Here is a 23,024-nt window from a genome sequence, read left to right as displayed (position 1 = left end):
GAGTCTCACACTGCTTCATGAATGTCCAACTACTGAGCTTTATCCTCAACCCTTAGCAGAATACAAATTAAGATTTTTAGTAAGGTAGAAAAGAAGCTGTAACAAAGATATATGCTTTGTCTAAATTGCTAACATTCTCGGAACAAGAAAACAAGTAATCCGTCTTTCCATAGGAAGTGCCCATTACTCTTAACAAGGAAGTCACTCACCTCATCAATAAAGGCTGGTTCTGGTTCTGGTTCTGGTTCTATTGTCTCTATCTGAACATCATCACTGAATTGTACCATCTTCTTCTCTGTTTTAACTGAAAACAATATAAAAAGTATATTTTCCTCAAAATAGATCTAAAAGTTTAAGTCCTTAATAGAGAATATGAACTTTAGAGACTCTATATAAGGAATAACTGAGCTGCAGACAGTTTAGACAACAGAGAACATTACTTGAAAAGCTGTCTAGATTTTCTAATTCTCTCTTGCAAAACTGTTTTCTATAAGAGATCTTACTAAAACTAAGTTATGTTTCTGAAATTAAAAATTACCTACTTCAGAATTAAAAGCTTAATACTAACATATGTAAGTTCTATAATTTAATGCAATTGTTTCTCTTTTTTTGTTTTTGTTTGTTTTGTTTTTCGAGACAGGGTTTCTCTGTGTAGTCCTGGCTGTCCTGGAACTCACTCTGTAGACCAGGCTGGCCTCGAACTCAGAAATCCGCCTGCCTCTGCCTCCCAAGTGCTGGGATTAAAGGCGTGCACCACCACCGCCCGGCCAAAGATTTATTTATTATTATACATAAGTACACTGTGGCTGTCTTCAGACGCACCAGAAGAGGGCGTCAGATCTCATTATGGGTAGTTGTGAGCTACCATGTGGTTGCTGGGATTTGAACTCAGGACCTTCAGAAGAGCAGTCAGTGTTCTTACCCGCTGAGCCATCTCGCCAGCAAAGCAACTGTTTCTAAATGACCAGAAAATTCAAAAGAAAAATTGTCTTTGATAGAAATACCATGTCACTCTAATATAATGAACTGGAAAATTATCATGTCCTCTGGCAAGGCACTGGGTTTTCTACCCAGACAGCAGCATCAAGGCTCATGGAAAAATCGTGTATGTGACCTTAGCAGAAATCTGCCTGACTTTCTAGGTTCCTTGTACTTACAAGTGAAACGTGACAGTAAGATTCAGCGAACTGGCCATATGCATATATTTACTTCTCCTGCTTACCTATCTCTGAAGACCACTTAATGTAACTAAAAATGTAAGGCTGTGGTTCAAATGGGGACCTCCAAGTAACAGAAAACACAGGCAAGTTCTCAAGAAGGATCAGCCTTTTTGGATTTTTGGTCCTTCTATCAATTATACATAAAAATAGTAGGAATAAAGACGAAAATGAAGATGTCACAGTAGGAGGAACCATGGGCAGAAATACTATTCATTACACACCTCAATGTTCTCAATGAAATAGTAAATTTGCTCTGGTGAATTTCCAAAACAATCCTAAAAAGTATGCCTATTTAAGGAAGTAGTTTAAAAAGATTAAAATCTCTTGCACAAAAGAAAGCTAATAATTAGAATGGCTGCATCTGAATGCCAACTGCTCTTGTCCTTTAACCCTACTACTGGAGTCTGGCTTGTGGCTATTGTCTCTTTAACTGCAAAGGGGTAAGGAACACATTGATTATATTCAAGTCATCATAAAATAAAATTCTACATACCAAAAAAAAAAAAAAAAACAGGTTTGGCTGATTCATTTTCCCACAGGAGAGAAAAGCAGACATCTACATCAGACACTCTGCCATCCTGCACTATTAACAAGTATAAAACTGGGATAGATCTGCATTCATTGCTGTTACCCAAAAGAAAACACGTGGCAGACTTCACAGAACTAATAAGACACAAGTTTGCAGCCCTCTGTCTCATAGGAACTAATACTAAATGTGTATGATATGCTATTCACACATATATAGTGGCATATTTTCACAGTATCTGTCTCTAAAATCACACAAGTGAGGCATATGTGTGCATGTGACAGGTCAAGTGAGACTAGCTTCTGTTTCCTGTAAAAGAATGATGCTATACACATTCTGCTAGCACATTCTCCAAAGCTGAGGATGAGGATTGAATTATGTAAGTTCTGATCTTCCTGTTTCTCTTACACTATCTAGAGTGAAACATAGAAAAATCACACGACTCATAGTAAAGCAGCATTGTCAGATGAAAGACAAAGACTAAATGGCCACATATCAGACATGATCCTGGCTCTCATCTTGAAAAGAAGTCCGAAGAAATTCTAAGCTTGACAACAGCTGACACTGAAAAGAGTTCAAAATACAAAAAAAAAAAAAAAAAAAAAAAAAAAAAAAAAAAAGCCCTCCAGCAGACCAGTTTATTAAAAACCATGACACATTCTGCAAGGCCATTCATGTAAATGCAGGTACTCTAGAAGGGCAGAGGCATTAGATCCTCTGGAGTTACAAGTAGATGTAAACCATTCGATGTGGGCACTGGGAAACAAACTTGGGTCTTCTGGAAGAACAGCATATGTTCTTAACCACCAGTGCATCTCTCCAGTCCAAGTTTATGCAATTTTTACTTTCAATGACTGTTTAGTTCTACCAATGGAGAATTGAATTAAAAAGATGAGTATCAAGATCTACCTCTACAAAGCTGATGTAAGACAACTCAGTAGCTATGAGAAAAGACCATTTTAAAGGTCTGCAATTTCAGACTTGCTAGTAAAGGCTTTTCTGCATTGTTAACATGCATGTCCATGCCATGTATCCTAGGAATATATATATAGTATATATTGTGACTAAGATTCAGTACCAGGAGCAAAACAACTAAGACAAAGACTCTTCCTTAAATTTTTTGCCAACTGGCTGGCAAGATGGCTCAGCGGGTAAGAGTGCTGACTGTTCTTCCGAAGGTCCTGAGTTCAGATCCCAGCAACCACATGGCGGCTCACAGCATCTGAAGACAGCTACAGTATATTACGCTGGAAGGGAACAGGGCTAGAGCAAGCAGAGGTTCCTGAGTTCAATTCCCAGCGGCCACATGATGGCTCACAGCCACCATACACATAGTGTACTCATACACATAAAATAAAATAAATCTTTAAAAAAAAATTGACAACTAAAGAGGAACTACAGACCTTGTGGCATTTAACTAATTTTGAATCCTTCTACCTATTATTACTGAAAGAAAAAGTGAGATATCCTGGCAGATAAGCATAGCTTAGCAGTTTATATATGAAAGTTCTTTTAAGATCCTGAACCTTTTAGTCACTAACAGAAGTCTTTCCATACTTAACATATTTTTCTGCTTTCTTAAGAAACATGGTATTTTGACTTTTCTATTTCTCTGATGATTTTTTTTCCCCCCGAGACAGGGTTTCTCTGTATAGCCCTGGCTGTCCTGGAACTCACTCTGTAGACCAGGCTGGTCTCAAACTCAGAAATCCACCTGCCTCTGCCTCCCAAGTGCGCCATCACCGCCCAGCTTCTCTGATGACTCTTAACATGAAGATTTATCACAGTACAGCTATCTACAGACTCTATAGACAGGACACGGCATTGTTAAAGGGCCCTGGCAATGCTATCTCCTACTTACATTACAGCTGCCAGTATTATCGTCTTTCTCTACGATCACACTTGTTTTGTTTTCAATTTAGCAAGGATTTGAAATCAAACACAAAAGTATGCGATTGATTATGTAATATTTTACCTAGCGTCTGCAAATATGACAGAGTATGGCCATTATGTGGCTTACAGGCTGTACTAAAAAATCTAAGACTAGACACCAGAAGATGGCCTCACACTTAGAAAACAGAATCTATAAGGTTGCACTGCATTTGCCACACTTTATCGGGTGATAAGAAAAGAATTCACAGCATGCATAAACTCCATAATACACCTTCATGTATTTGTGCCTTTTCTGGCCCCTATTCAGAAGGATAGATAGCAAAGTCTGGCACACATAGGATCTTAATTCTTAGATTATTTCGAGTAAGGATTTTTATTTGATTTGATTTTTAGAAACAAGGTGTGATGAAGTAGCTCTGAGTGGCCCTCACTTGGCTGTGTAGCACCACTCCTTCACACCCTGGAACTGCAGGAGTGTTGGGATTACAAGCATGCACCGTAATGTGCACCTTGGAATTTCATTGTTAAAAATACCTAGAGGCAAAACTCTTAAGTCATTTGCCTATAAAGTTGAGCTTACTCAACATTCATCAAGATTATGAATTATCTATCATCAACCAACAGACTAAGATATCAAAAATACTTACTCATTTCTGGTTCAGCAGTAAGATCTGCAGTTACAAAATTAGAAGGAAAAAGCCCCATGCCTTGATGGGTTTCACCTTTCCACCAGTTGGGATCACTAGGACAGAAGAAAAAGAATGTTTCATCGTTAAGAAGGACTTATTTCTGTATTCCCAGTGTTTACCCTGCATTATCACCCCAGCCCAATAAAGGAGAGAGCAGGCTGTCCTCACAAGCAGGAAGTGGGGAGCTCCTGCGGCGCCATCAATTAGTGTGAGGTTCTAACACAAACAGGAAACGAGCCCCACCAACAGCTTTTAAAGCCACAGTTCTTTCCCTCAGAAGGTCAGTAAATCCTCTGAAAAGCCAATGAAAAGCTATGAACAGCGTACTGATTAGAATTTGCCATGCTTTCTTGGTACTATTATGGTCTTGCATGGATTCCTGACAATATACCAGAGTCTCGAATGTTCTCATAAGTAAGGACCTGAAAAATGTGTCAGTTTGTCAAATTACACATGTAATGTTTGTATGTAAACCTTCACATGCCAATCTCTGCCAGCTTCACATGACGCTCCTGGCTATAAGCAGTTTCCCTCTGCTGGGTTTTCATTTTCTCAGAATCAAATACTCTATTTTAGCCTTTAATGCCATGGGCATTAGACACTTGTCTCATTTCCAGCTTTGACACTGGTTAACAGAGTAAGTCAAACAGGGTATTATTTATTTTAAATGAGAAATGTTTAATATTGTTTATTTCCCTCAGAATGTTTTAAATAGTGCAGATCAGACACATTTATCTTTCAAAAGTAAACAAAGCCTGCATTATTCTCAATTTCAAAACCACAAAAAAAAACAAAACAAACAAACAAAAGCAAAACTATGAACTCTTTTCCCCCAAAAGAGGCCCTTAGGCTTAAAGTGTTAGACTTGAGCATCTATATAAGCGATCTTTGATGCTATCCATAGTACAAAACATAAAAGAAAACTGCCTCCAGTGCCTACTGTAGAAAAAGCCAGCAAGTGTTTAATAAACATTTTTCCAAAGAATGAATGACCAAGTTGCAATGCTACCTAACAGCTCAAGTTTAACATCGGTTTGGCTTCTTCATGAAAATATTAACTGTCTGAATGTCTATATCCACATGCAGTGGAAATCTTGTCAGTGTCAGAAGGGAGGCGTTTGGAAGGTGATTAACTAACCCATGAAGGCAAACTTTCTTGAATGGAATTGGTGACCTTATAAAAGAGACTCCTGATCTATTCTTTGCTCCCACTGCTACATGCAGACAGCATGATGAGCACACAGCTGTGTCTGAACCAGAAAGGGCCCTCATCATATGCCAAGTCTGCCAGAGGTTGGACTTTTCAGTCTCAGAACTTGGAGATGTAAATCTGTGTTGTTTAAAAAGACAACAGCAATAAAATAAAAAAAGTTTATAAAAATAACCTTTATCAATCCAAATTCATTTTTAAAAAGCAGTTAAAAATTCTAATACTTTATGATTCACTTCACACAAAAAAAAAAATCATTAAAAAACTGATGTTGTGGGGGCTGGTGAGATGGCTCATCGGTTAAGAGCACTGACTGCTCTTCCAAAGGTCCTAAGTTCAAATCCCAGCAACTACATGGTGGCTCACAACCATCCGTAATGAGATCTGATGCCCTCTTCTGGTGCGTCTGAAGACAGCAACAGTGTACTTACATATAATAATAACTAAATGTTAGCCAGGCAATGGTGGTGCACGCCTTTAATCCCAGCACTTGGGAGGCAGAGGCAGGTGGATTTCTGAGTTTGAGGCCAACCTGGTCTACAGAGTGAGTTCCAGGACAGCTAGGGCTATACAGAGAAACCCTGTCTCAAAAAAACAAAACAAAAACAAACAAACAAAAAACTGATGTTGTATAGTTCTCCCATGATACCATAAGCATAAAATTATTATGTTTTATATGGATATATGGTTCTGTATGGATACTACCAACAAATCATGAACTTCTTAAAATAAATCCATCGTGTCTTCTAAAACTTTAACCTTTTAAAAAACTTAACAATTTAAATTATTGGATGGAGCAAAACAGAGCAAAACAGGTTTGTAAAACAAATAAAAATGACTTAAGTAACATACGTTAGGGGACTTACACTACAAAATGAGTCTGTATAGTCTGAGGCAGCAAGTCGGCCAGCATCTAAACCATCCAGTGAGTACTCTGATTGTGTTTGGTAGTCACATTCAGTAAGATCCTAAAGCAAGGGTATTAGGGAATATAGTTTTACACGAGTGTTCAAAGTGTAAGGAGCTCTTACCTGTCGTCAAGGACTGTAACGATTTCTCCAGCTTTAAAGGTAAGCTCATTATCCTCAGCCGCTTCAAAGTCATACACTGCGCGGACTTTCCTGCCTTCGTGCTGGTGGTTGCTGAGGAGAGCAGATGTGCTGGGATACAACGTGGAGAGGGGGGCTGACTGCTGCCTCTGCTCCTTCAGGGACAACTCAATAGCTGCAAAGTGACATTTTAAAGACCGCAAATGTTAATACGGCCAGTAATACACTGAAAGCATTATTTTCCAATAGTATAACAGGAGACAAGGGCATACCCTCATACAGTAACAAACCATTAGCAGTTGTATATTCACTCATTACTGAAAAAAATGAACTTTTAAAAAATGTATGGCATTTTAACTGAAAAAGTACAATTAAAGTTATTCTAGGTAATAGAAAAGTTATTCTAGGTAATAGAAAGACTCCATTTAAAAAAATAAAGCAGCTCTGCTTTCTCTGAAGACATTTCCGTCAGAGGCCTGTGCTCCTCCTCCCCTTCCAGGATTCCCAAACTCACCTTTTGCCAAATCTTCTTCTTCCTTTTTAGTAGCCACAGTACCAGGGTCCTTGGCTACAAGAGCCGGGCTTGCTTTCGCTTGTTCTGCAGCCTAAAACACACAGAAAGAGTATAAGGGTCAATCTCAAAATGTCTTATGTGTATATCTAATCTAAAATCTCACAAGAACCCTCATTCCTCTGCTACAGATTTCTCAAGAAGAAAAGACACCCAACCTGGAAGGCTTTCCACCTGAAAGAAGGAGCATCAGAAATGAAAAATAAAAAGCCACTGGACAGGTGATAGATCACCTGCACTTCTCCAGATTAAAACAAAGGCAATAAACTAAAAACAACATGGATGGCAGAAAAAAAAAAAACAAAAGAACCAAAAATAGTATTTTATAATTTTAGAAAAATTCCAGATCCAAAAGAGGAGTTGTGAGAGGAAATCAGAGAATTAGTTTAAAAACAGCTTTGGAAATTTTTAATACAAATTTAAATAGTTGTATTTTACTGTTTCCTTTCAATTCAAAAGGCAGAAAGTAATATATGTGCTAATATTTATAAATAACAAAATAGTATTAAAATCCCATTTTATAACTAAATTACAAGCACCTTTGGCAGTGTGCTAATGCTCACCATTAACTATACTGTAAACAAAACAACGTGCAGATAAAAATGTGGGCTAATTCCCATGTCTGGAATTAGAAGCTTCTAAAGCTCATGCCTTCATGGCCTCTCGGAATTTGCATGCTGTCAGTGCAGATCAGAATGCAGCCTATTTTGCCAATCTCCTTTTGAATCTCTAGCCCAAAGCTGACAGTAGTTGCTGAGCAGACTACACATGACAACTAATACACCTAATATACCAGCGGCCCGTACTCGTTCTAGTTATAGTGCTCCTCGTGGTTCACTATGCCCCCTCACTTTGTGGTTGTCCCTGCTGAGTCCGAACAGCCAGTCAGTAAATAGCTGACAAATCACTCTCTTCATGAAATATTTCTAAGTCCTTCAGCACCCTGTTAACCTCTGATACATAAACGAAGGTCTGGAACAAGTTAGTATAAGACAGGTAACTAAAATTACAAGCTAAGGATTAAGAAAACACGGATTCAAATTCCACATCTCACATACTAGCCATAGGCTACCAGGTGTCCCTAGCCATGTGACACTCTTCATGCTTCAACTTCCCAATAAAGCCAGGATACATAAGAGCACCTGCTTTTTAAATCTTAACATAGTTAAAGACCTGGGTTAGCATGTGCAGCTTCTAAAACCAGATGAGGCAGATCGTTCTTAATCCTAACCAGAAGTATATCATTTACGTCCATAATGTATATAGAAGTAGTTCATATGACAACTACAATGCAAGGCACGTTGAGGCATAGAGTAAATGAAATAGCAATTTAAAAAGTGAAATTAACAGAGTAAGCACTGGGGCTACACAGAGGGGGGAAAAAAACTATCTCAAACAAACAAACAAACAAACAAAAAGGAAATGAAACGTGAAATTATAAGAATCACATATATACTACTCAGAACAATGGCTGACAAAGACCATACATTTCAGCTGCTACTGTAACTGAGTTTCTGTCTTTCCCACCAGACTATATGTTCCTTAAGGGAATGTGTCTACTATAAGCAGTGAATAAAATGTATGTTGAGTATAATACATGGCAAACAGTCAACTGTCAACAAAATCCAGTTGTGACTTGACACTTACTGTAGTATTCATTATTGGATGCCCAGGAATTTTTTCTTTAGTTCCATATGTTCATTTAAACACAATTTTAAAATCTTTTAATTTTGACCCATTCCTAGTTATCTTAAATTCTGATATGACTACTATAGTAGTCTGCAAGTTATAAATAAACTTGGTCAGAAACAGCCTTTAAAATTTATATGATTTTTTTCATTACTTGTTGATACTTAACATTCTTTGGAGAAAGTCTCTACCAGCTGAGAGGCAAGTTCAGAAAGAAGTCACATAAGCACGGTGTCCTCAGCTCTGTGCTCTTCATTTCCTATCATGAGAGCCATTAGCTAACCAAGACATTCATCATTCACTAGGTTAGCAGTGCTAACACAACTGCAGCAGGAGTCAGTGGGAAGTATGATTTCCACAACAGGTTTACATAATCTTCTGTCTTTGAATAAAAATACATATTTAGAAAATTCCAAATCTTTCTATCTTCAGAAGCTGTTGCTAAGTGTGCTCTAATAAACATCTCGTCTGGTGAGACTGTAGCAAGGACCTCAGCGGCTAAGCTAAGGAGATCTGCAGCTGGACCTATATTATTTGTTTTTCATTAAACACATCTTTACAGCTTCTAATGACAAGCTTTCCAGAAATAATAAAACAGTCACAACTCTTTCATATTCTACTTTCTATGCAATTAGCTGAAAGAATAATAATTAAAATAACAATGGTTCTTGCATGTATCTATAGGAAAACTTTCAGTCTAGGTTTTCTACATTTGAAATAACTTGAGCAACAGAATAACATAATTTCTATACTAACCAACAATATATGTTTTACCACTGTCCATTACACTTCCTGCCCCACGAAGTCTGATCTAAACAAAAGTACATCCATCCAGTGGATGCTCTCAGAAAGCAGGCAGGAGCAGGGGGTGTAAAAACACTGGGCTGATTTATCCAGTCTGTGGTGTCCCTCCTTCAGTGACTCTCAGAATCAGTTCCCTGACATGGAAAACGGAGGGGTTGCATTGGAGAACCTCTGAAGTTGCTTCCATAACTATTTAAGATTCTAGACTAACGACAAAGGTTCCGTGTCAAGCACATCACTAGCATTCCCTTCTCTGCTGCAGTGTGAGAATTGCCTACACTTGCACTAGGCTGTGCTCTAGAGCAGTGCTTCTCAACTTCTGTGCACAACGGAAAGCATCCGGGGGTCTTGTTAATGGAGGCAATGAGTCCACAGGTGGAGTGGCACCTCAGAGGCTACAGTCCTGATAATCCTTCCAGTGATCCTGATGAGAATGGTCAGTGAATCACATTCTGAGTAACAAATTCTAGAACAGGCATAGAAAAAGCAATTCTAAGACTGCCCTGCATTTCCCTCCAGTGCATGTACTCTTTGATGGACACGGTTTCTGGTACCAATTTATAGTATTTTGGATTGTTCTGCATAACACCAATCATTAGTTTTAAATTTTCAAAATTACTAATAAAATCTAGGTATTAATTATCAATGCATAAAGGTGTATCACCATAGTTTAAAAATGAACTTTTTGAAAGCAAAAAGCTAATAATTCACTGGCTTTTTTTGTTTTGTTTTGTTTTGTTTTTCGAGACAGGGTTTCTCTGTGTAGCCCTGGCTGTCCTGGAACTCACTCTGTGGACCAGGCTGGCCTCAAACTCAGAAATCCGCCTGCCTCTGCCTCCCAAGTGCTGGGATTAAAGGCGTGCGCCACCACCACCCGGCTTCACTGGCTTTTTTTTCTCTTAGATATCTTTCTAGGTCTTTACATTTGAGAACACTTAGATTGGCTTGGGAAGAAAATCTAGACAAATGTATACAACTTAATCTAACTGCTTAAAGTGGTCAACAGTCAGAAGGTATGCTCTTCACAGAAGGGTTGGTTCTTTCACAGTCTCACATTAGAACTCGTCCAATCCACTCAGCAGGAAATGAGAACATACTAAAGTACTATGGCCTTTGGTCAGCCCACATTGGTTAAATACCCCTGAGGATAGTTACCCAGAATAGAAAAGACTGTAAAAGATGCCCTATACGATACAAATCAGAAATCCACTGCAAAACAGACACAGAGGTGTACAGAGGAGAAAAGCTAACGCTGCAGCCGTCAGTCTGTCACAGGGAGCGGAAGGTACAGGCTCCTCTTAACAGACACACGGGGCATTTCATTTGCTTCTTTTTCCACTGGACACTCATATTTCCTCATTTAAATAAAGGTATTCATAAATTACACACTAAAATTACAATAAAAAGACACACTAATTTTAAGCTATCATTCTTTGTAGATAAAATAATAGCATTAAAAAGCATTTAAACAAGGCTGTCCATTGTTACTTGAGCCAATGCAATTTTGTTATAGTCAAACTGAATAAAGAATTTAAACTATAAAACATTAAAGCAATTGCTTTCTGAAGGGGTGGTGGTGGGAAAGGCACATTAGTATTCTACTACAGCTTGGTTTGGTGGGGAGGAGGAGGTCTCTAAATAAAATGTTATACACAAACCATGCTATAGCACTAAAAGCTAACTATAAATTAAAAAAAGGAAAAATTTAAACAGACATAGCCACTTTAGAAGAAAACTTAAACTGTAACATCCATAACTTCACAAAATACCTGAGAGCCAATAGCTGGGAATGTTACTCCTTGTTCCTTAAGGTTCTTGATCATTGCTGATATCAGACTAAGCTGTGGATCATTCTTAAACTCATCTGTCCATTCAACCATAAGAGCCTTTAATTTTTCACATACTTTAGGATGACCCTAAGGAACAAGAAAGAAAAAATAATGATAAAGCACCAGTTTTCTGGTACAGTTAACTTTTGATTGCAATAAACTATACATGTGAAAATAAAACATCGATACATTAACATTAACTTTCTTATCATAAAAAAAGAAAAATATTTTTACCTATATCTCACTTAGCCAGTACATTAAATGTATAACTTACTTATTTTAGAGATCAGAACGATAGGCTTTTTCAGTGTAATTATACACATCAGCACAACAAAAAAAATTACATATTTTCATTGCTATTTGCATTCCAGCACTATCTATATTTTTTAAAAACTGCAAGGTGAATATAAACCACTAGTAAGTGCTAACACGAGCTGACATCCCTGAAACTGAATGCTTCTTAGTTTAGTCACAAGCAGCCCAGTCTTGGCTTGGGGGCGATTCCCAGGAAGAACTTCTCTGCCACAATATTAGGGGCAGCTCCATCTAAAGGTCTGGCCCAACATAACAGTCATACAGTCATGTAGTATCCCTAGTTACAGAAGATGTAGATTTAATAGGATCTTAAATTCTAGCAGTTTCCTCTGAAGGATTCTACATTAGGGAGATGCCTTCATGGGTACAAAAATGGTACCACACACACACACACACACACACACACACACACACACACACACACACAAAAGGCCTAGAAGTACGCTGGTATTTCACTAAATAATGGAGAGCTACCTGAAGCAATCCCACTAAATTCAGGGACTAGGCAAGGCTGCCCATTCTCCCAGTATCTATTCAATATAGTACTAGCTAGAGCAATTAAGACAACAAAAGGAGATCAAGGGGATACAAATTGGCAGAGAAGTCACGGTATCAACATTTGTAAATGATATAATAGTATACATAGGCGAGCCCAAAAATCTACCAGAGAACCTCTACAACTGATAAACAACTTGAAAAGTGGCTGGATATAAAATTAACTCAAATAAATCCTTCCTTTATACAAATGATAAACAGGCTGAGAGAGAAAATAGGATAACAACTCCCTTCACAATAGCCACAAATACTATAAAAGATCTTGGAGTAACCAGGAATGTATCTTTTCATCAAATGAAAATATAGAAAAATCCTAACCCTACTACAATGTAGCTTGCAGAAGAAGAACCAATATAAAAGTTCATGCGGATCTGTAGTCTTTAAGGAAACATAGTTCTTACAACCCAGGAACACACACACACACACACACACACACACACACACACACACACACATGTTCATTGGAATTTAAAATGGGAAGAACTTAACAATAAAAAACACAAAGAAGACTTCCTGATTTCTGGACGTAATGTTCCTTACCTTATTTAATACGTTGCTTACTTCACTAGCAAAGTCTCTTGAACATACTTCTAAGTGAAAAATTTTGCCACAGTTTGATACACATGCTCCTAGAAGCTGTAAGGATAGAGTAGGAATTAAAAGGGTTTAATGCTGAAAGATAACTAAGTAGTGCTGGTTACTTAAAACAAGGCTACTTACAGTTAGAGCTTGCATAGCAACGTGGGGGTCTTTATGGTTCACTCTTCTCATAATAGAACGAAGACAATCTTTAGGTCTAAAAAATGAGAAGTTTAACAATAATACATCTAGCTCCCTCCAGTTAGCACATAAAAGAGAAGATATTATACAAGAGTTTGATTATCAAGAACATCTGCAGAACTATGCTAGCTCCTTGAAGCTTTCCAAAGGTTTTCTTGCTTAGTAGACATAGATGAGGCATTTCAAGATAATTCTGCATTAAAAACTGTGGGTAAAATGGAAGGAAGGTTAAGATTTCAAGCCTGACAAAATAAATGCAGCAAGATTTATATTCCTACTATAAACAATTACAAAATTAGAAGATACATATGAAATAAGTATTGAGAAATGTTTTGGTAGTGAAGGGAGCTTCCTCCGGTCCTGGCCCACGCAGAGCCAGCTTGACTTGCTGCACATAACTGTGAGCAAGGGAAAGGTGATGATCATAAGCAGACAGGTCCAAGGAGATGCAACAGGAATTGGTGAAGTAATACAATCAGGCAAGTAGAATAACCATGGCGTAGGAGAGCCTGAGTCCTATTTACAGTAGTGCAGGAGTGGCCACGGTCTTCCTGATGAGGAACAGGTGCAGACCAGGATGAGGTAACCCACCCACAGGAAGGAAGCACTGTGTCATGGAAAGGAACCTCAGGAGCCATGACATAAAAACACATACTGCAGCTTTTTGTACTAGGGCTAAATGGCCAATTTTCTTCTCCAAGCTGCTGAAAATGACTCTGTCACAAACTCGGTAACCTACCCAAAGAGAATTTTAGGTTAACTACCAGATAACAGAGTCAGAAACCATCAGGCATCCAGACCAACATTTAATTCTTGGAATTTTTATTATGGGCAGCAGTTCTGGTTATACAAAGCAATGAAGGAAACAGCTGGCCTTTTTTCCTGTTTCTGAGGTGCTAGGGACTGATCATAGGACTTTTATGATAGAGAGAAGCAGTCTATCACTGAGATTCATCCCCAGTCTACATCTGTACTTACTTTCTATTCTTTATTTCTCTGCTTCATTTTTTCTCTCAATCCATTATTTTAAAACCACTGTAAATGAAAGATAAGCAGATGTGCACATAGGTCAACAACAGAGTTCCTAGGATGGCCTGAGTTCCAACCCCATCACTGCAAATTAATTAGTTAATATATATTGAGGTGTTTGGGGACATCAGGCTAGGCAGTAATGAGTAATAATTCACAAAAAAGAAACAAGTCAGATAAGCCACAAATCTGTTTCAACTTTCTGCCTCTAGATGCTTTCCACACTTTAGTGCACACTTATACTTAAACACAGTTTCTAGATCACAAAACAAGGAAGGTGATTCTGAAAATAGAGTGTGCCACTGATTCAAGCAGAAATCAGGAAAAAAACCAGGAAGCCTATGAAATCTAGAAATCATAGGATGGAATAGAAGGTACTACATCAAGAAAGAATTCCAGAATTTGGGAGATGATCTAGTCCACAGTGCACCTGCCACATGTGCATGAAGCCCTGAGCTCAATGACCAGCCAGACTAGCAAATGTGCAGAATTCTGGGTTCAGTGAGGACCTGTCTTGAAAACATGGCAGAAAGTGACTAGAGAAGATACCTGACACCAACTTCTGGTCTCCACATGCACGCCCACACATATACGTCATATACATGTGAACACACGTACCAAACACACACAAATTACAAAAAGTTAATTAATTTTAATAAACCAGATTTTTCAATCTGCTACAATGTAGGCTGCTTCGCTCTGCCCCTATCCTGACAAACTGAAACCTATGAAATTAGGAACCTACGAAATTAGAAGTGGGTTGTTGCAATGGGTTTTCCTGATATGATTTAGAACTCATTACAGATCTGTGGAAGAAACTTGAAAAAGCTTAAAGATACAAGTTAAGAGAGTTCTGCAATGCTATAAGCAGAGCTCAATGGGAAGGACAGATGTGAGCTGAGAATGCTACCAGAATACAGATAGTATTGGCTGTGGCAAGATGCTTCAAACAAGAACTAAGGACTCCATAGGGTATGAAGTCAGAGGCCATCTGTGTCACATTCTGGCAAAGAACTTGCTACATTTAGTCTTATCCTGAGGCTTTATGGAAGGTTGAACTTTAAAGGTGTGGAGGACTTAATCTGCTTGAGGATATTTCAAGCCAGGCCACCATTTAGGCTGTAGCATGGATTACTGATGCTTTTAGCCAAATTTACATAGAGTCACAGTGGAAAACACAACAGAAAGACCTGGAAAGTTTGCAGTTGGCTCAGAAAGAAACTGTGGGCAAAGTTGAGGCCAGAAAACTGTGATTACTGAAGAGATTGAAACGTTTAAAAAATTAGACACATACTCTACATCAGTACAGTAAGAAAAATACTTAAAGGACTCTGAAGGAGTCACACCTTACCCTACATTTGACTCTATTTTAAGAAAAGAGTTCTAGGGCATCCAGCTCACAGAAAGCAGCCCAGGAAACCTCACCTTACATATAGACACTTGATGCCTATGGTCCAAGGGGATCCAATCACTCCCCAAGCTGGCAAAATTCCTTGGCATTGTTCACACTGGCTATGGTTTTGCAAAGAAACTAAAACTGAGAATTATATGGTCATGAAAGCTTCCCTCCAGGTTTCAAAGGAATACCTGGGAAGCCAGGGAAAGGGTCAAGATTCCTGAAGACTGTAATCTGTGCATCTGGGACCTGAATGACAGCAATGCAGATCACAGGAAGCCAGTGATGCCAAGAATGTGGGATGAATGTCAAGGTAAGCCATATGCAGTAAGTGGAATTAACCCAAGAGAGGCCATGGAGGCAGTAAAGCAAAGGCCATGGGGTGGAGCTTACCAGTGAATGGGAGAAAATATTTTCTAGTTATACATCTGACACAGGATTAATAAACAGAATATATAAGAAATTTTAAAAAAACCTAAACACTAAGAAAACAAGCTAATTAAAAATGGGGTATGGAATTAAATAAAGAATTCTCAAGAGAAGAAATACATATGACTACTAAACACTTCATAATTTTTAAAATATTCTTAGCAATGAAGGAAATGTAGATTTCAACTACCTTAAAATTCCATTCCACCCCAGTCAGAACAGTCACCAAGAATAATGGAAACAAATGTTTGTGCAGTGAAGAGCATCCTTTTATACTATTGGTAAAAATATAAAATAGTGTAGCCACTTCAAAAAACAACCTGGAGGGTCCTCATTCAACTAGAAATAACATTACCATGACTCATCTATACCACTCCTAGGCATATAACCAAAGAAATCTATGCCCTATTAGAGAGACACTTGTACATGCACATTCACCACTACCCTCTTGTCAAGCAAGGCACTGGAGTCAGCCTAGATGCCCATCAATTAGTGAATAGGAAATGCAGCACATACACACAATAAGTTCTATCCAGCTGTAAAGAAAAAGCAAATTTTAAATTTTCCAGGAATATGGATGAAACTGGCATTTGGGAGAGAAGGGTACTGAGTAAGGTAATCCATGCACAAAAGGGCAGATGGCACATGCTGTCTTTCCTAAAGAATCCTAGCTTCAATTTCATGGGTTTGGTGTTTATCTTAAGAGTACTTGTAGAAGCCATGAAACTAAAGAGGTCAGGGTTGTTGTACAGGAAGGACCTTAGGCAGAAGTATTGTAAAACACGGGTAAAAATGGAAGCTCAGAGGGGAATTAATTGAGACAGAAGAGTTAAAGACCGAGGGAAAAGATAGAGAAAATGGGGACAGGAACAAATAAAAACATACATGGGTATGAAAAAAGCCATATAAAACTACAATCTTCTAACTCACCAAGTAAAAAATAAAGGTTTGAAGGGGGATACCTTGCATGGCAAGATACTAAACAAAACTCCTAGTGCTAGTGTGGGAAATCTTCATAAGAGCAGTTGATCAGTAAGTACCCAGAGGCTCCAGACAATATAATCTCCTGTCTTTCCAGCTGGTTGCCCACCAAAGCAGGACTTACTGTTTAAGACATTAGACATCTTGGCTATAAGATTCAGAGAAATGAAGCTGGGCTGGAAACCTTCCCTGCTTGCTAGCTTTCACACTGCACGAGGGCACTAGCCAAGCTACTGGGTAAAGAAAAAAACGACCACCAATCTTACTCAGCAGTTAACTCCATACACTAGCTGTAGTATATGGAGTTAGTATATGGAGCACCAAGCTGTCAGGCAAAGTGTGCCTACGTGTGCAAGAGCAGCACAACTGTTATGTGGGTTGGACTGGATCTGAGGCCCACTCCACAGAAGAGAAAACTGATGAGGGAAATTACCATTGATGTTAATTTAAGCTAAATAGAAATGTTAAACTGCCTTCTAAATATCTGAATTATACCCTTAGACAAAGGTTACTCTCAACCCTAAAGGGAGAAGCCTATTTTTCTAGTAAACAGCAGTGAATGCAGAGACTCAAGACGCTGAGGGTAAGAGAGGAGGGCTCAGCCCTTAACAATTCATTTCTCATCTTCTAGACACGAATAAAATCATGAACTCATAGCAGACACAGATACTTGTATTGGACTGCATGAAAAAGCCTTCTCAATACTCCATTGTGAATAAAGGCTAGAATCATGGGGCTGTGCCCTTTACTGCTTAACCGTACGCTATTGGTCAGACTCTAGAAAAGTCAACGTCTTCAGTTGTGCAGCCACTGGTGAACCATCAAGCTCTATGGATAGTTCCAATCTCATGTCCATAGAGACAATCTTATTCAAACCATGCTCAAACAAAACAAAATGACAAAGTAGGGTGTACGGATGTAGAATGAGAGCAATCAGAATACATTATATACATGTATAAAATTTTAATGAATAAAAAATGGGGGAAAGTTTTGCCTTTAAAGTAGTTAAAACCAATTCTCAATGTATATAGGGACAGAAGAGGTAGGATAAACAGGTAGGAAAAACAGAGAGGGTTTATAGGATACAAGTGGTATGAAGGGGGACATGAGAAGTTTTAATTGGGAAGGGGGACCAATACAAGAGAGGGAGGAAGGAGATATAAAATTGAAAGTACCTTAAGGAAATATTTTGTATTTACTTGAGTATGAAAGTGAGTGTGTTGGGGTGGCAGGCATGGGGAGTGGGGAGGCAGCTGGGGCTTGTTTTTGTTGTTTTCGTTTGTTTCTTTGTTTTTTAGAGGGGAAACTGGGAAGGGAGAAATTTACATGTAAATAAAGAAAATATCTAATAAAAATAATAATAAAAAAAAAAGAAAGTGTGTGTCTGAGTTTGTGTGTGTGTGTGTGTGTGTGTGTGTGTGTGTGTGTATTTTAAATGAAGTTATGCCACTTGAGCAACAATGTTCCCCCCACCTAAGAAAACCTCACCACCCAGCATGAGAAACCTCCTTTTGAGTTGTTGATCAGAGAGTCTAAGAGACTCCTAAAACAATAGAGGATGCTACAGTTGCTCTTGGTTAACTTCCAGAGGTTGAAGGTAAGTCCCTATTATTGCTGAAGATAACATGTACTTTGGACACAGTACCTAGAAGATTCATCTGGATCTTGCCTAAAAACCTCCTTGAGGAATAGCTTTCATAGTACTAGAAGGTTCTATGTGAACTACCACAGGAGGAAAGCAATCAATATAGTCCTACCCAACTGCGATGTCTATGAACCACAACAACCAGTATGGCAAGATATCCTAAAGGTGCAATAGTAGCACTCATAAATAGAAACCAAAAGCTCTCTAATTGGATTTAAGACCCACTCAATTGGAAAATTATGCTTATTGCTGCTACATATGATAATTAGATGATTCATCTTAGAGAACCCACTACCACTACTTTACTAGACCAGCATAATTCCTAACTGCATTCCAAACACTTATGCATATAGCTAAGGATAGCTCTCCTTCCTCATCAAAGCTTCTCTTTGCAACAAAGAGAGCATCAAAGAAAACCATGACTGGTAAAAAAGCAGAGATGAACTGGTCGTGGGTTGCCTAGCCCCAACTGATGGATACAATTCATCAACTCAAGGCTCAGAGAACTCTGAGGAAAAGAAGGAGAAAAGACTGCTTAAAAAAGAAATCAGAGGACCAGGAAGTTTGCTGTGAGGCTGTGTCTCTTAGAAAAGGCTTATACCTATATCTTAACAATATGTTTGCCTGAACAAGACCCAAACAATAAAAGCGCCAAAAGACATACTACCATGCAAGGAGGAAACTTCACATGACACAACTCCTAGTTCAAAAATACTACAGGCAACTAAGGAATTCCAGGGGAAGGAGGGGCAGAATTAGCTTTTTCCAGGGAAGAGCTCCTTAACTGGGTATCCAATAACAAGTGCTCAGCCCTGAAATCATATGCATATAAACAACACTAAACAGAGTAAGCAGGGTGTGTGTGTGTGTGTGTGTGTGTGTGTGTGTGTGTATAAAAATAATCAAAGAAAAAGAGACTGTGACTTTGGTCTGTTTGGAAAGGAAAAAGGCAGGAACATGAGAGAGGTTGGAAGAAATGGGAATGGTAAAAATGATATAATTATATTTTAATTCAATTTTAAAATTTAAGAAAGCAATGAGGAAGACTAGTCTTACCAAATATTAAAACACATTACAAAGCTTTATTAATTAAATCCATAAGTAATACACATGTAACATAGTATCAATGAGACTAATGAGAAAATTAAAAAATATCCAAATCCAGATCTATACTATAAATGTATACTATACTATAGTATAACTATTCTATAGATGTACTATAGAAAGGTATTTCAAATCAGAAGGAAGTAAGATAGAACTATTCAGTATATGGTACTGCTGTGTTTGGTAACGGGTAATTGACTATCAGCACTATTAATGCTGACTAGAAAAAAGTTGGAATAACTCCTCGTGGTGCTTAATAAATACCAAACCAGACCAAAGACCTCAATGTAAAAGATGAAACAATATAGTGTGGTGATTTCTTACAAAGCTAAATACAGCCCTATTATAAGAACATACTCGAATTCCTAGGCATTTACTCAATAAATTAATAAAGCTTCCAAGAAGTTACATTTTTATTTTTGACAAAATATCAGATAAAATGACTATCATTATCCTATTTTTCTGAAATGTTAAGATTGACTTACTAGCTAAATATATCATTAGCCAACTAAAGAATGACATGTTTTCTAGCTTCTTCAAAGACAAAAGGAAAACTGATTAACAAAACAGGAGCAATTAGTCCATATCAATTATAAAACTTCCAATTAATATGGATCAGTACTGTGTTGGCCAGTTTTATGTCAACTTGATACAAGCTAAAGTCATTTACGAAGAGGGAACCTCATTTGAAGAAGTGTGTCCACCAAACTGGTCTGTGGCCAAGCCTGTGGTGCACTTTCTTAGTTGATGATTTGTTTGACTAGGATTGCCCCCACAGACTCATGTGTTTGAATGCTTGGCCCACAGGGAGTGGCGCTGTTAGGTGTGGCTTTGTTGGAGGGAGTGTGTCACTAGAGGCTGGGCTCTGACTTTACTTCCTGCTGCCTGTGTAGAACTCTCAGCTCCTTCTCCTCACCATGTCATTCTGCATGCAGCCATGTTTTCCTCCATGACAATAATGGACTAAACTGTAAATCAACCCCAATTAAATGTTTTCCTTGGGTTGGAGATGGCTCAGGTGTTAATCCCCATCTGCTCCTCCAGAGATCCTGAGCTCAATTCCCAGTAACCACATGGTAGCTCACAACCACCTGTAATGGGAACTGATGCCTTCTTCTGGCATGCAAGTATACATGCAGATATACACTCATATACATGGATGGATGGATGAATGGAAGGAAGGAAGGAAGGAGGGAAGGAAGAAGGAGGGAGGGGTGGGGGGAGGGAAGGAGGGAGGGAGGAAGTTAGTTTTCCTTTATAAGAGTTGCTGTGGTTATGGTGTCTCTTCACCAAAATAGGAACCCTAACTAGACAATGTGGAAGGGCCGCCCCTGGGCAGGTGGCCCTTGATACTATAAGAAAGCAGGCTGAGCAAGCCATAGAAAGCAAGTCAGTAAACAGCACTCCTCCATGGCACCTGCCTCAGTTCCCAGTCAACTGTTATGTGGAAGTATAAGAAAACGAACATGTTCCTCCCAAAGATATTTTTGGTCATTGTGTTTCATTAAGGAAATAGAAACTAATTAAGACAAATACCTACTGTCACATGTATTAAATGAGCAACTAATAATCTAACACACAAAAGAAACTACTCTGAAACTTCTCTTGATTTCTGAACAAACAAAGGCTGTTCAGCTCATCATATGACCTAGTTGGCATTCTTCAATACTGACTCATACACTGGAGCTGGAGCCAAAATACCATGTGAGTAACGAGAATTCTGAAGTATTTTTCAAAACATCAAGTTTTAAGTTTAATATAATCAAATAATTTGATTTATCTTTATAAAAATCACATAACCTACCTAAGCAAATAGGGGGAAGTAAAGTAGTTTTGCAAGATTGATAGTTATTTAAATTATTAATTTCTATTCATTAGTGTATAAACTTTGTCAAATGTTATGTTTATAATTAAAATTGATATTAAGTTAGAAAATGTTTTTAATTACTCCAATACTAATAGACATCTTAAAAAAACACATTTATAAGAGTGACTGGCTATATTAGGGACTAAGCACAGAGTACACTTACAGAACTGTGTACAATATGCTTAAAGTATATGAAGAACAGACATTCATATCTGTATAAAGACACAATGAAAAAAATGTAGAGGAAACTGCGTTTTACCTCCATGAGGTGGGTATAAGACACAGGGACAGGAGTAAGAGTTTTCAGCTTTCCTTTATAGGCAGGTATTCTGGTACATACTTAACAACTCCAGCCCTTGAGGAAGATGAAGAGTAGAAGGCCATTCTGTATTCCAGTTTATTATTTTCCAAAAAAGAAACTTAATGTGATAGAGAGGCAGCTCAGCAGGGAAAAGAGCCTCTGTTATGCAAGACACTGTGGCACTAACCATGATAGAACAGGACATGTGACGTCCTCTTCTGGCTTCTGCATGTGAGCAGGTATACACTTCACATAAGACACAAACACAAACACACACACACTCAAGTAAAACTTTCACTGAAAAAGAAGCTTAATAATTTTCTATTACAGACTTGATCTGGTATCCTATAAACCATTCCTATAATGTTAATCCTTTGGGCATGTATCTGGTTCACAGAAAAATGTTAAACTCTAAAATGGTTTAACATACATAAATTTCTTTATAACAATTCAATGATTAATATATATATATACATATATGTGTAATATATATGTATATACACATATATGTAATATATGTGTGTATGTGTGTGTATATATATATACACACACAACATATATATTGTTTTTAATGGGAAAAGTATCCTGTAAAAGCAAAAATGTCTTAGGGCTAGGGAAGTGGCCCTTATGCTTACCAATTTCTGTAATTAGAATATTACAGTACTGAAATAAAGCAGAAATACATGTATGCATATAAACACAAAACATACACACACACACATACACATTCACAAATTCACTCATTCATTTATCATTGTATAACCCAGGCAGACCCAGAACTTTCTCTGTGTAACATACTCTGGCTTTGAATGACATCATTCTTCCTGCCTCTGCCTTCTGAATTCTGGGATTACTCATAGGAGCCACCAACTCTGGCTGCCTAAACAGTCTTACCTGAGCCAGGGAGAGAAACACACACATAATTTTTAAATCTCAATAATACTGGAACAGTACCTCTAGTATTATTTAGATTTTCAAACTATTAACAAGGGCTCTAACAAGATGTCTCATGCCAGGCAGTGGTGGCGCACACCTTTAATCCGAGCACTTGGTAGGCACAGGCAGGCAGATTCAAGGCCAGCCTGGTCTACAGACTGAGTTCCAGGACAGCCAGGGCTACACAGAGAAACCCTGTCTGGAAA

The 23,024-nt window shown here is 38.1% G+C and overlaps 1 protein-coding gene across 1 annotated transcript in view; it reads right to left on the bottom strand.

The window, feature by feature from the left end:
* Stam (signal transducing adaptor molecule) overlaps positions 1–23,024 on the bottom strand; it is a 55,085-nt gene that overhangs the window by 13,306 nt on the left and 18,755 nt on the right. The window contains exons 3-9 of the mRNA XM_031369055.1: positions 13,071–13,146; positions 12,891–12,986; positions 11,421–11,567; positions 7,102–7,192; positions 6,570–6,762; positions 4,287–4,381; positions 210–304 (exon numbers count right to left, since the gene is read on the bottom strand). Of these exons, the coding sequence (XP_031224915.1) occupies positions 210–304; positions 4,287–4,381; positions 6,570–6,762; positions 7,102–7,192; positions 11,421–11,567; positions 12,891–12,986; positions 13,071–13,146 (793 nt within the window). The remainder of the gene's footprint in view (positions 1–209; positions 305–4,286; positions 4,382–6,569; positions 6,763–7,101; positions 7,193–11,420; positions 11,568–12,890; positions 12,987–13,070; positions 13,147–23,024) is intronic.

This window comes from Mastomys coucha, unplaced genomic scaffold (genome assembly GCF_008632895.1).
Source record: "Mastomys coucha isolate ucsf_1 unplaced genomic scaffold, UCSF_Mcou_1 pScaffold15, whole genome shotgun sequence".
Classification (NCBI taxonomy): Eukaryota; Metazoa; Chordata; class Mammalia; order Rodentia; family Muridae; genus Mastomys; species Mastomys coucha.
This window is presented reverse-complemented; position numbering and strand designations above follow the sequence as displayed.